This window comes from Saimiri boliviensis, chromosome 2, assembly GCF_048565385.1.
Source record: "Saimiri boliviensis isolate mSaiBol1 chromosome 2, mSaiBol1.pri, whole genome shotgun sequence".
NCBI classification, from domain to species: Eukaryota; Metazoa; Chordata; class Mammalia; order Primates; family Cebidae; genus Saimiri; species Saimiri boliviensis.
In genome coordinates this window covers 113,898,735-113,912,056 of record NC_133450.1, presented here as the reverse complement: position 1 = coordinate 113,912,056, position 13,322 = coordinate 113,898,735, and the positions used below count along the sequence as shown (strand labels likewise).

Below are 13,322 nucleotides of genomic sequence, written 5' to 3'. Positions count from 1 at the left end.
GCTCATGCCTATAATCACAGCACTTTGGGGGGATGAGGTGGGTGGATCACCTGAGGTCAGGAGTTTGTGACCAGCCAGGGAAACATCGCGAAACCCCTTCTCTACTAAAAATACAAAATTAATTGGTTGTGGTGGCTCATACCTGTAATCCCAGCTACTTGGGAGGCTGAAGCAGGAGAATCACTTGAACCCAGTAAATGGGGGTTGCACTTAGCCAAGATCATGCCATTGTACTCCAGCCTAGGCAACAAGAGTGAAACTCTGTCTCAAAAACAAAGAATGAAAACAAAACAAAAAACCCACAATGATTAAAGCTTGAACTCTATCTCCAGTGCCACCACTAGTTCATATAGCACCTTTGTGCAAGTTAGAAAAGACCCCTTCCTCTAGGATTCAGTACCTCCCTGTGTGCCATAGCCTGACTGAATTTCAGTCCCCACTTACCCCCTCAGCCTGGTACCCTTGTGCAGCAAATAAATTGTGCGGTCTTACGCATTGATCTTGCCTGTTTCACTGCTTATCCCCAAAATGATTTTGGAGAAAGCAAATTTTAATCAAAATACAATGTAATAGATGGTTTTGTAATCTTTTGCCTGTGTGACATAAAAGCAAGATATAAATAAGAAGATTGTTATTACTATAGCAGATAAAAAATACAGCATGGCCACTTGTCCTTCCCTGCAAGAAAAAATTAAAACACCATAAAGTTAAAATTTACTGGCAAAAAATATTTACACCTTTTTTTTCCTTGAGTCAGATCTTGCTCTGTCGCCTGGGCTGCAGTGTAGTGGTGAGATCAGTCTGGTTTCAGGCCTCCCAAGTAGGTAGGACTGTTGGTACACACCACCACACCTGTCTAATTTTTAAAATTTTTAGTAGAGACAAAGTGTCTTACTGTGTTGCCCAGGCTTGCATTCACTTTCATCTGGTCTCATGACTCGTCTCTGTTCCTATCCACCTTCAGATAAATCAGAATCCTCTAAAGACTTTACTATGGCCCATAAGACCCTATCCTATCTGACCCCACTTTCTCTGACCTCTTCCCTGATTCCCTTCTTCCTCACCCACACTGCTGTAGTTTCTGCCTCCTTGCTGCTTCTGAAATGTGCCAACTAATTTCCCTCTCCCTCTCCTTGAAGCCTTTTGGCTTTAAAGGCCAGATGTTTTTTGGCAGAAAAAGCATTTCTGCCTGAAATGTTTTTTTCCTTGATCTTTGTATAAATTATTTCCTTTCTTCCTTTCAGGTAGGTGCCTTCTCAAATCTCCACTCTATCAGTGAGGCTGTCCCTGACCACTCTGTACACTGTACAGAATAGCATCCCATCCCACATACAGTGCTGTCACTTTCTATCCCTTTTTTACCCTCCTTTGTTTTCTGTAGCACCTGTCACCACCTCGTGCATGCGTGTGCGTGTGTCTGTGTGTGTACATAGGATTTTTTTCCTTCATCTCTCTACTAGAATTTAAATTCCTTAAGGGCAGGGATTTTTGTTTGTTTTCTGTTTGACTACACTGTCTAGAACAGTGCCTGAATGAATGAAACTGTTTTATCTAAAGTGTAAAAAAACTCTTAAATTGAAAACCAAAAGAAATAGGCAAAGGACATGAACAATATACTAAAACATTTTAATGGCTCACATACATGAGATGTTTATTCCTAATTAAATGCAAAATCATTGAGAAATTGTCATCTTTCACTGTAAATGGTTGAGAATTTTATTTGTAAAGATGATAAGAAACCGGTACTCATATATTAGTTGGGATACAAACTGGCATATTATTAGAAGTTGATTTGGCAAAATTCACTTAAATACTAGCTTTAGCTGTGAAATTTTTCTAAGAATTTATCTCACAAAAACATTGACACAGGGGCTCAGAGAAAACACTGATCCTAATACTTGTCTTCTCTGCTTCCAAGGCTCGTCAGTCCCCAGAAGGATAATCCACATGACAGACCCCAAAAAAGTAGTCCTGGAACTAGTACAGAGGAGCTGGCAGACCATCTCTAAAGGCTTCAGGGTGCCCCTTTATTGGCAGGGAATGCTCTTCCAGTTTGCCATGAGCCCTTGAAGACAGCAGAACCTGAACTAGACAGACATTTTCAGCCTATGTAGGGAAAAAAGCTGTGGGGAAAAAGTGATTGCCTTTGGTGGGGAGAGTGTATGGGAGAGGAAAGAATGAAGGCTTTTTCTTTTTAATTTGTACGTTTATAAGCATTTTGAATTTTCTGACCATGTATATGAATTGCTTTTTTTTTTTTTTTTTTGAGATGGAGTTTCACTCTTGTTACCCAGGCTGGAGTGCAATGGTGCAATCTCGGCTCACCACAACCTCCACCTCCTGGGTTCAGGCAATTCTCCTGCCTCAGCCTCCTGAGTAGCTGGGATTACAGGCACATACCACCATGCCCAGCTAATTTTTTGTATTTCTAGTAGAGACGGGGTTTCACCATGTTGACCAGGATGGTCTCAATCTCTTGACCTCATGATCCACCCGTCTTGGCCTCCCAAAGTGCTGGGATTACAGGCTTGAGCCACCGCGCCCAGCCATGAATTGCTTTTTTTAAAAAAAAATGTACTGGTTTAATCTAGGCTAAGAAATTATAGGCTATGTTTTTGTCATCTTTTCCCTCCTGTATGTTATAAAAATCCTTTCAAGTGTTTGTTTTTTAAAAAATGAACATTTGGAAAGCTTTATTATCTAAATATGAAAGCAAGGTTAATATGGAATTCAAATGAGAGTAAAACTAATTTTAAATCATTGATGATAATATGTCTGAGCTTTTCTTTTTAGTATATAAAAATTTATTCATGTTTAAATGTTTAATGTTCTATTAGAGATATGCTTTGTAAAATTACCATCGTCTTACTATTACAACTTCCTATGTTTGTGAACAAAATACATTTTTTATGGCTTTCATATAAAAACTTGAGTTTCCACAAAGTTATATTGTATGTTTAAGAAAAGAACAAAATGTGATGAACTTAGGATAAACATCTATAGACATGGACCTTTTTTTTTTTTTTTTTGAGATAGATAGAGTTTTGCTCTTGTTGCCCAGGCTCAAGTGCAATGGCACGATCTCAGCTCGCCACAACCTCTGCCTCAGACTCCCGAGTAGCTGGGATTACAGGCATGTGCTATCACGCCTGGCTAATTTTATATTTTTAGTGGAGACAGGATTGCTCCATGTTGATCAAGCTGGTCTCAAATTCCTGACCTCAAGTAATTTGCCCGCCTCAGCCTCCCAAAGTGCTGGGATTACAGGCATGAGCCACCATGCCCAGCCGACATGTGGGCATGTTACTTCAAAGCATATTACTTCCAATAATCTTGCTCTTTAGAGGCTTGTGTGGCAAACCTTTGGCTTCTGAGCAGTATTGTTCTGTAAATTCATGTTAGCCTTTCCATCGGAGACTGGTTGTCCCATCAAACTGCTAGTTTTTAAGCCCCTTGTGAGTAGGGGACTATGTGTCTATTAATTTTGTATACTCCCAGAAATGAGCACATGGTTCTTAAAAATAAGTAGTGAATTAAAATATTGGAAAGGAGCAGCCACAAGTTCAGAAAGTAGTTATATTGGAGCCTTGGTGACAGTGAAGAAATTTGAGTGAGCCTGTAGATATAGCTGAAGGTGTAATCTCACTATCATTTTTAGTATTTCACTTTATACATGTTTCTTCAACATGTAATAATTGACTGCTGACCTTACATTGCAATACACTTCATCTTGTTTACACCTTTTTAAATTAAATGTTATTTTCTCAGGTATGTTCCACTGAAATGTGTACTGTATGTCCTATTAATTACTTCAATCTTAAAGTGAGGATGGCATTTCATTAAAAATACCAATTAAAATCTGTGGACAAAAAGATATGTATTTTGTTTTCCTTTTAAATTTTTATTTTTTGGCATTTTAAAGCCTAGCTGGCCAGGCACAGTGGCTCACGCCTGTAATCCCAGCACTTTGGGAGGCTGAGGTGGGCAGATCACATGAGGTCAGGAGTTCAAGACCAGCCTGACCAACATGGAGAAACCCCATCTCTACTAAAAATACAACATTAGCTGAGCATGGTGGTGCATGCCTGTAATCCCAGCTGCTTGGGAAGCTGAGGCAGAAGAATTGCTTGAACCTGGGAGGCGAAGTTTGTGGTGAGCTGAGATCGCACCACTGCACTCCATCCTGGGCAACAAGAGTAAAACTGTATCCAAAAAAAAAAAAAAAAAAAAAAAACCCCTAGCTGGTCTTTTTTTTTCCACCTAATAGATGGGGTTTTGCCATGTTGCCCAGGCTGGTCTCAAACTCCTGAGCTCAACCAATTAGACCACCTTGGCCTCCCAAAATGCTGGGACTACAGGCATGAGCTGCACCTGGGTTTTATTTGTTTCCTTTTTCATTTTAAACAAAAATGAAAAATCTAATATCACTAGAACAAAGTGATAACACAATTTAAAAAGATGAAATGCATGAAGCTTCAGTGATACTGTCTCATTCAAGGAAACAATAACTAAGGGTGAATGAGTGTGCAGTGAATCCAGAGTCCCAGTGAGTCAAGGAGGTCAGGCTGGGAGTAATATGAGTGAGACAGAATAGACAAAAGCTAACTAGCATTGCCAGAAGGGACCTTTCAAGTCAATGTACCCATCACTGAATAGATATAAAAGCCATCGCTCAGGACTCAGGCATGTTCAATATCCTACTACATGGACCAGTGGTCAAGGTTCCAGGGTGTAGGCCGTTGCGGGCAGCAGCATAGCTCCTCCCTGTACCATTCTTCTGCGACATTTTATTATGAATTGCCTTGGACTTGTCTATGTGTATGGCCGTATCTGTCCAACTCAGATGAGTTTGTTGGGGGCAAGTTCTCTTTTTATGCCCTGGTTAGGACTTTAATATAGTGCTCACATTGTAAGGGGTCAACTTTATAGGCCCAAGGTCTGCTTAGAACCTTCTCAGCATTCGATGACTCTTCCTGTGGTACCGAACCAGACACTAGCATGGTGGCTAGAAATTCTGTCTTTAGCCAGAATATTTGGATTTGAATCCTAGCTGTGTAGCACTGGATACGTTACTTAACCTCTCTGAGCCAGTGTCATCTATGAAATGAGAATAACTGAAGGGCCTACTTGACAGAGTGTTGAGAACTGAAGCTTTAAGTACACATACTTGTAGATGTTTGTATTGATTTAGTTATAATGTTGTTTAATGGTCTGAGGTTCTCTGGAAATCTCAAGTAATTTGAGATCTCAGCTGGTTGATCTCAGCCTTTCTATCTTTTGACAACATACAGCTAAATATATATTTAGCTAAACGTTTAATATAATAAAAGTAAGTGAAAGAAATGTGGTATTCTGTAACATAAAGATAGGGGAAAATTTGTTGTTTCTTTGGGGATAAGTTTCAGGGAACCAAATATTTATGCTTAAAGAGATAGTCCTTAAGATCAGCCAAATACCAAGGTATCAGGAAAGTCCATCCAGTCCCCATTCTCAGTCCACAAGGCCATTTCAGCCCAAAGGACCTCTGGCTTGCAGCTGGGCTGCTTCTGTGCCATGTTCAGAGCGCAGACATCTTTAAAAGGCTGTCTTGGGTCCTGTTTGCTCTGAGGTACCACGCAGGGTCTTGCTGCCCACCAGCCACTTAGGTGCATCTCAGTCTTCCTCTCCGCAACCAGGAGAAATGGCTTTCTAGCTTAGGGGACATGGCCTACTGATGCCATTTAAAGCATCTAGTCTCTTCCTGAGACTTTGTTGTTGCTAGAGCATCTAGCCACACAACAATTTTGTGGTCAACAGTGAACCACATATCTGACTGTGGTCCCATGAGATTATAATATCGTAAATTTTATGTACCTTTACTATGTTTAATTATGTTTATTTTTATTATTTTTTGAGACAGGGTCTCACTCTATTGCAGGCTGGAGTGTGGTGACATGATCATGGTTCACTGCAGCTTGATCTTCTGGGCTCAAGCGATTCTCCCACCTCAGCCTACCAAGTAGGTGGGACTACAGGTATACGCTACCACACTTGGCTAATTTTCTTTTTTTTAAATTAGAGACATTATCTCACTATGTTGCCCAGGCTGGTCTCAAACTCCTGAACTCAAGGGGTCCTTCTACCTCGGCCTTCCAAAGTTCTGGTATTACAGGTGTGAGCCACTGCCCGCAGCCTAAACATGTTCAGACACACAAATGCGTATCTTTGTGTCCCAACTGCCTACAGTATTTAGTACAGTAACATGCTGTGCATGTTTGTAGCCTAGGGGCAGTAGGCTACACCATATAACCTAGGTGTGTAGTAGGCTTATACCATCGAAGTTTGTGTAACTATAGTCTGATGTTTGCAGGATGAAACTACCTAACGATGCATTTCTCAGAATATATCTCTGTCATTAAGCAAGTATCTGTTATTAAACAATGCAAGACTGTATTTCTGTATTATACTCTGCTATGTCCCTCGCCTGAGCCAATGAATAAAAGGTGGTCACCTGCTTAATAGGAAAAAGGAAAGGGGGAAATAATAGGGAGCCCTGTGAACTCAATTCAGGAACTGAAAAACCTGGGCTCAACAGCTGCTTGATCTGGTTAGGTCACTCTGCCTTTGCTTGCCCATCTAAACTAGTACTGATGGCTCCTACCCCAAAGGGTTCTTATGAGAATGAACACAAGACAGTAGATGAGCATGGAAGTTCCTTGGCTTATAGCAAGCAGTTATTTGCATCTGCTTCCCCAGCATCCAGCCCTGGCCAAGGCACATGGGAGGCAGTAGAAGCTGGTGCAAACCACTGCTGAATCTAAGCCACTGTTGAGAGAGATACCTGACATTCTTACTCAGGCCCACAGCAGCAACCTGTTGACTCCTGTTTTACTCTTTGTTGAACATGGAAATGTTTTCATTTTTGCCCTTCAGGGCAGCAAATAATATCCTGGAATGTGCAAAAAACGTAAGCCACTATATATTAAGTTCTACTGTGGCCTCCACATTAATGATGGGTACCACGAAAAATATAACAAAATGTAAGGCACGCTCACTCCCTTCAGAGTTTATAATTTAGAGAAACATGCCACAACACTTAAAAGCCAAGATAATATATGAGAGAAATAAGTCCATCAAAAATGGACATCTCAAGGGAAGCTATGAATGAGAGCCAACAGAGTGGCACGGTGTATGTAGTAGACTGGAAGTAAGGGCTAGTGTGGCGTGACAAGGGCTGGAGCTGGCTTATGTTAGGTAGTTTTCAGCTGCAAAAAAAACCCAGAAGAGCAACCCAGAATATCTTAAGGGGTAAGAATATCTGTTATTTCACATTACAGCAAACCAGGAGCGCAGAAGTTCATGCAGGGGCCTAGCTGGTCTCCTGTGGGTCCCAGTTGACTACCACAGTTCCAAGTACCTCAACAACGTAGAGCAGCATAAGAAAACTTTCTCCCGAGACCCTCCCAACTGGCTTCCTCACATGTCTCTTGGCCAGATTGTCACATATCTGGGCCTACGCCAATACCTGGCAAAGGGAAGGGCATTACCAAGATTGGTTTAAAGTTAAGATTCACCCCTAGGGCTGGGGCTGGGGAAGGGCCTTTCGCTGAGTACACAGGTAAGAGAGAAGTGTACATTCTATCTAATAAACTGGTTTCTCCCAGCAAGGGAGGTGAGATGCATTTAGAACGGCAACCAGGCCAGGTGTGGTGGCTCACACCTGTAATCTCAGCTACTCAGGAGGCTGAGGTGGGAGGATCAGTTGATCCTATGAGTTCGAGGTTACTGTGAGCTATGATGGCACCACTACACTCCAGCCGGGGTGACAGAGCAAGACCCCATCTTTTTTTTTTTTTTTTTTTTTAAAGCAATCAACAGTGTCTATAGGTAGTGCTGGGAAGAAAAAAGGAAGGATCTGGTAACAAAATAGCATCCTGGACTCTGAAACAGATCTCCTGGGTTCAAACCCATGTCCTGTCATGTAATGACCTGAGCAAATAAGGAAACATCACAATGCCTTAGTTGCCTCATCTCTGAAATGCGATAATAATGGTTCCTACACAGACTATAAATTTCATGGGCACAGGGTCTCATCTTGCTCACTGAGTTCTCCCCAGCACCTAGCAGAAAGCATTGTACCTAGCGGGTACTCGTTAGATACTTGTTGAATGGGTTAGTTGATTGTGTTGTGAGGATTAAGTGAGTTAGTGTATTAGGGTTCAGCACAGTGCATAATCTAAAGTATGTGCTCAAAAAAGTCATTTCACTGCAGGCTTTGTAGAGACCTTGGGACCTCTACATCAGCGATCCCCATCCTTTTTGGCACCAGGGACCAGTTTCATGGAAGACAATTTTTCCACAGATGGGGGATGATTTCGTGGTAAAACTAGATTTTTAACCTGGATCCCTGACATGCCCAGTTCGCAGTAGGGCTCGTTTGCCGATGAGAATCTAATGATAGAGGCAAGCGAGCCCTCTGAGTATCAGGAGGCAGTGCTCAGGCAGTAATGCTTGCTTGCCTGCCGCTCACCTTTGTGGCCCAGTTCCTAACAGGCCATGGACCCGTGCCATTCTGCAGCCCAGGGGTTGGGGACCCTGCTCTGTATGTGTCTTTCAGCTCCTTTGCACCGCCTGTGCTGCCAGGTCAGGGTCTGCAGGGGTGACCCTTTCACTGACAAAAGGCTTTTATTTTTGGTCCTATCCCTAGTAAAGTCCCAGTCGGTCTTTGGTAGTCCCCTCCTTTTCCTGCTCTGACAGAGACAGACCAGCCCCTCTCATAGGGGCTGCTCCCAGGAAAGGCTCATCCACAGGCTAGGCCTCTGAGGACCTGCTGCCAGCCACTGAGCCTCTGGAGATTGAGAGCTGACTCCCCACTGAGGTGTAGGGTTCTGCATCCAATCAGCACACAGGGAAGCATATCCCTTGTGGCAGTACCCACAGCTCCTGTCACAGCAGGCTGTGGCCAGACCCTGGTTGAGTGGCTTCCTCTCGGCCATCTGTTCAGTCACCCAGAAACAGCTCCCAGTGAGTTCCTGCAGCCATGTGGTGTCACACGGAAAGCCAGGGCGTTGTCACTTCCTAATTTGAGACAAGATATGTAAACACGTTGAGCCTTTTTTTCCAAGAGAGGGTCTGGCTCTGTTGCCCAGGCTGAAGTGCAGTGGTGCAATCTCAGCTCACTGCAGCCTCAACCTCCCAAGTAGCTGGGACTACAGATGTGCACCACCATGCCTGGCTAATTTTGTTTATTTTATGAGACAAGGTCTCGCTGTTGCCCAGGCTGGTCTCGAATTCCTGAACAAAAGCGATCTGCTGGCCTCAGCTTCCCAAAGTGCCAGGATTAAGGTGTGAGCCACCATACCTGGCCTGAAAGCCCTTTCTCCTGAGGGAAAACTGTTCTGGAAGTCAACAGCAGAGTCCCTTGCCAGGGCCACTTCTAATCCTGATGAGATTCTGGCCTGTACTCCCTCATATTTTGTATAGCATTGTGATTACAGATTGGGTAAAAAGGGAAGACCTTGCCAAATGGTACCCACCTGCTACCCTCTCCGGCTGTCTGCTGACATTGCCCACTTGTGTTGAGTCTCATCACTGCCTGTGTCTGCCCTCGGCCCCTGCCAGCATCCTCCACACACCTTGCCTACAGGAGGACGTCGGGAGCAGGGCCACAGGAGAGGGCATGCAAGAGACCTAGAACATCCCTATCTGACAAGGCCCTGAAACTTCCCTCCCACTGAGGACCTCAGGACTTGACCTAGTCATCCCCCAGTTTGCTGCCAATACTTTAGGAGCAGGCAGGTGTCCAGATAATGTCTGTTCCTCTGTGCCTGCCCTACCAGGGAAACAGCTTGGGAAAAATCTCTTGAGGGTGGGGTCCCTGCTTCTGGCCTAGCTCTCCTGGAGGCCCAGGACTGTCAGGTGCCGCTGAGGTAAGGCCAGCTCTGGAGTGTGGGACATACAGGCCTCCAGTGGCAACACCTGCTCATTAATCAAGCCCTTCCTTTCCGGAACCTGCCCTGGCTTGGGATGGTGGGAAGGGAGGAGGGTGGAATCTGTTCCTCCCTTCCTGGCCCTGCGGTGAGAGGCGCTGACTAGTGTGGGCAGGTGGAGACAGGCCCATCAGAAGGCCTGAGTGAGGCACCCTCTGTACATGCAGCACAAGCAGGTGGGGAGTGTGGGGAGGAATCTAAGGATCTAGAAACATTTGGCAGCAAAGGAATTTTACCCACACACTGGAGCCCTAGGCTTTGTTTCTAAAAGTTTTTATTTTTCTTTGGGAAAACTTGGGAAGCACTGGTTTATGAAAATGTTTAGCACTTCATTGCTACATGGCCTTTCCAAACACATCCCCAGATGTTTTTTTTAAAACCATGCAATGAGACAAGGTTGATATAAGCAGTTGTTCCAGCTGAATCCAACTCACCAAAATGGTGCAGGTGAGGCAAATTACTTTTGAGGCTGCAAGTACCGTATATGTCCATTAACAAAAACACAGTAAAGTAAAAGACTTTAAGAAATTGCAAGGACACTGGCTTGGCTGATTCCGCTGCTGTAAATCCCTGGGAGCCAAAATTCAAAGGCAGAAATGTCTTTGGTGACAGCACCACCACTGCCTTTGACCGAATTATAGATCTGTCACACTCATGGTTTGCTGCTAGCATGGACTTGCCATCGGCAGCAAGGGGAACTCCATGGGCCTGTGAGGAGGAACAGCTGAGTTCCTGACTTCCTTCAATTTTCTCAGAGGCTTTGCTGAGTCACCTAATCTCTTGGGGCTGTGGTTTTCTCACCTGTAGGAGGAGGAGCGGGGCTGATATCCCTAGAGTCCTTTTCAGCTCTGGGATTCACGCTTTCTAAGGAAGGTGGCTAGGGTATAGAACCTCTAAAAATGTTTATTGATTCCTTCAACAAAATTTCAATGAGCAGCTGCCTTGTGCCAAGCACCAGGGCCCACCACTGGCCCAGAAACCCGAGCATCTGCCAGCCTGCCCCCTGCAGCAGCAGTAACCTTTGCAGGCCAGCAGAGTCCCGCTTTCTACAGCCTGTGGAAACAATGGTTCTAAATTGGCAGATCTTCTCATCAAGACAGGAAGTCATGAAACATGATAGAATAGAGGAACTGGTCTCAGTTTGCACAGGCCATCAGTTTCACAAGACAGAAATCAACGATGGCTGATTATCACACTCAGGAATTGAAAATGATTAGAAAAAGTGGCAAAGATGCTATGCCAACTATTGGCTGGTGTTTGGCCTCCAGCACTCATTCCCCTTTGCTTTAGTAACAGCACCCTAACTTTCCTCCCTGCATCATGTGGTAACGGAAGCACTGTCTCCAGGATACCCTGCCTGAGAGAGAGGCATACGAGCCAGCCAATCAGATTCCTTCCCTGCAGGGATGCTCTGAGTGGACAGCATGGTGGTAGCACCTCTCGTCCAGTGGGGGTGATGTGTGGGACTGGAGTCAGTCCTGGCACTTAGAAGACCCCAGGATGGGCGTAGCTCCTGTACTGGACTTGATTTTCCAGGCTGGCAGTTAGAGAACATGACTGATGCAGATTCAGGGGAGGTGGTTTTTTTTTTTTTGTTCTCAGTTCCTTTCATGAAATGACTATTATCTCTGCTAGCTACTGTAGCAAAAATCTGGAAAACATGATGTTTCTTGATTTATGACATTGTTGCTGTTACTTCAGGAATTTCTGCCTGCTTCTCATAAACCGGCAGAAACTTAGAAATGTTACTTTTTTTTTTTGAGATGGAGTTTCGCTCTTGTTACCCAGGCTGGAGTGCAATGGCGCGATCTCAGCTCACCGCAACCTCCGCCTCCCGGGTTCAGGCAATTCTCCTGCCTCAGCCTCCTGAGTAGCTGGGATTACAGGCACGCGCCACCATACCCAGCTAATTTTTTGTATTTTTAGTAGAGACGGGGTTTCACCATGTTGACCAGGATGGTCTTGATCTCTCGATCTCGTGATCCACCCGCCTCGGCCTCCCAAAGTGCTGGGATTACAGGCTTGAGCCACCGCGCCCGGCCAGAAATGTTACATTTCTTAAAGAGAGTCATTGTAATTATTACCTGAATGAGATGATAGTGTTTTGAATTTAACGTAGTAAGCTCTATCTCCTGCCTTAGTGCCTTCACATCTTCACGTTGCCCCTCCCTGTAAGACAACATTTCTGAAACTGAAATACATGAGGGAAGAAAAAGTGTTTTCTGTATCTCCACGTCACCTTAAAGTGGAATTTTTGGAGAAAAATGTTCAAATATATAAACTTTAAGTCCTCTGTATAGCTCTTGAGTTTCTATTATTAGGTTTTTGTTTTGTTTTGTTTTGTTTGAGACTGAGTCTCACTCTTGCCCAGGCTGCAGTGGCACAGTTTGCTCACTGCAACCTCTGCCTCCCGAGTTCAGAGGATTCTCCCTGCCTCAGCCTCCCAAGTAGCTGAGATTACAGGTGTCCACCACCACGTAGAGACGGGTTTCACCGTGTTGGCCAGGGTAGTCTGGAACTCCTGACCTCAGGTGATCCACCTACCTCAGCCTCCCAAAGTGCTGGGATTACAGGCATGAGCCACTGCACCCGGCCTATTTGTTAGTTTTAAAAACATACATTCCTTTAGTTTTAATTTTGTATTGTTTAAATACATGTTCACTGAAACAATGCAAGAGTGTAAAAAGTCCAAATTGAAAGACCCCTCTCACCACTCCTATTTCCAAGGATAACCACACTGAGAGAGAGATCCAAGATGGCTGATCACTAACAGCTCGGGATTGTAGCTCCCACTGAAAGCGCAAAGAATGAGAGGACGCCACACCTTCACATGAATTCTTGTTGCTCACGCACCAGGAGATTCCCAGCGGAGGAGCCCCACGGGTCGCCAGCGCGACTCTTGTGACCGGCGAGGCGGTTTTGCCGGCGCCTTGGAGCGACGGTTCTTGGTGCAGAGTCGGAAAAGCACCATCAATCTTAACGCCGCTGATTTGGTCGGTGCAGTGGGTTGCTCAGATTTCGGTGCTGAGAATCAGTAAGTTGGACGTCCACTTAGAAACCTAATTACAAAGACGGTGAATTCAAAGACCACAGATGGATAAATTTATAACGAAGGGAGGAAAACAGCCAAAAAAGGCTGAGAATGCCCAAGATCAGAACGCCTCTCCCTCAGCGGGGGATCACAGTTCCTCATCAGCAACGGAACAAGGCTTGATGGAGAACGAGTGTGTTCCAATTACAGAAGCAGGCTTCAAAATGTGGATAATGAGAAACTTCTGTGAATTAAAAGAACTTGTTTTAACCCAATCTAAAGTAACTAAGAACTTTGAAAAAAGATTTGACGAAATGTTAACA

At 44.4% G+C, this 13,322-nt stretch overlaps 1 protein-coding gene across 2 annotated transcripts in view; it reads left to right on the top strand.

Moving 5' to 3' along the window:
* Nucleotides 1–11,702, top strand: part of BUB1B (BUB1 mitotic checkpoint serine/threonine kinase B) — an 84,586-nt gene extending 72,884 nt beyond the window's left edge. The window contains exon 24 of one of the 2 annotated variants that reach the window (XM_074394102.1): nt 5,900–11,702. In XM_074394102.1, the coding sequence (XP_074250203.1) occupies nt 5,900–5,932 (33 nt within the window). In that variant the 3' untranslated portion in view covers nt 5,933–11,702. Of the gene's footprint in view, nt 1–1,918; nt 3,928–5,899 lie in introns of those variants that run through there. The other variant, XM_074394103.1, reaches the window with a different exon arrangement.
* The last annotated feature ends 1,620 nt before the right edge of the window (nt 11,703–13,322 follow it).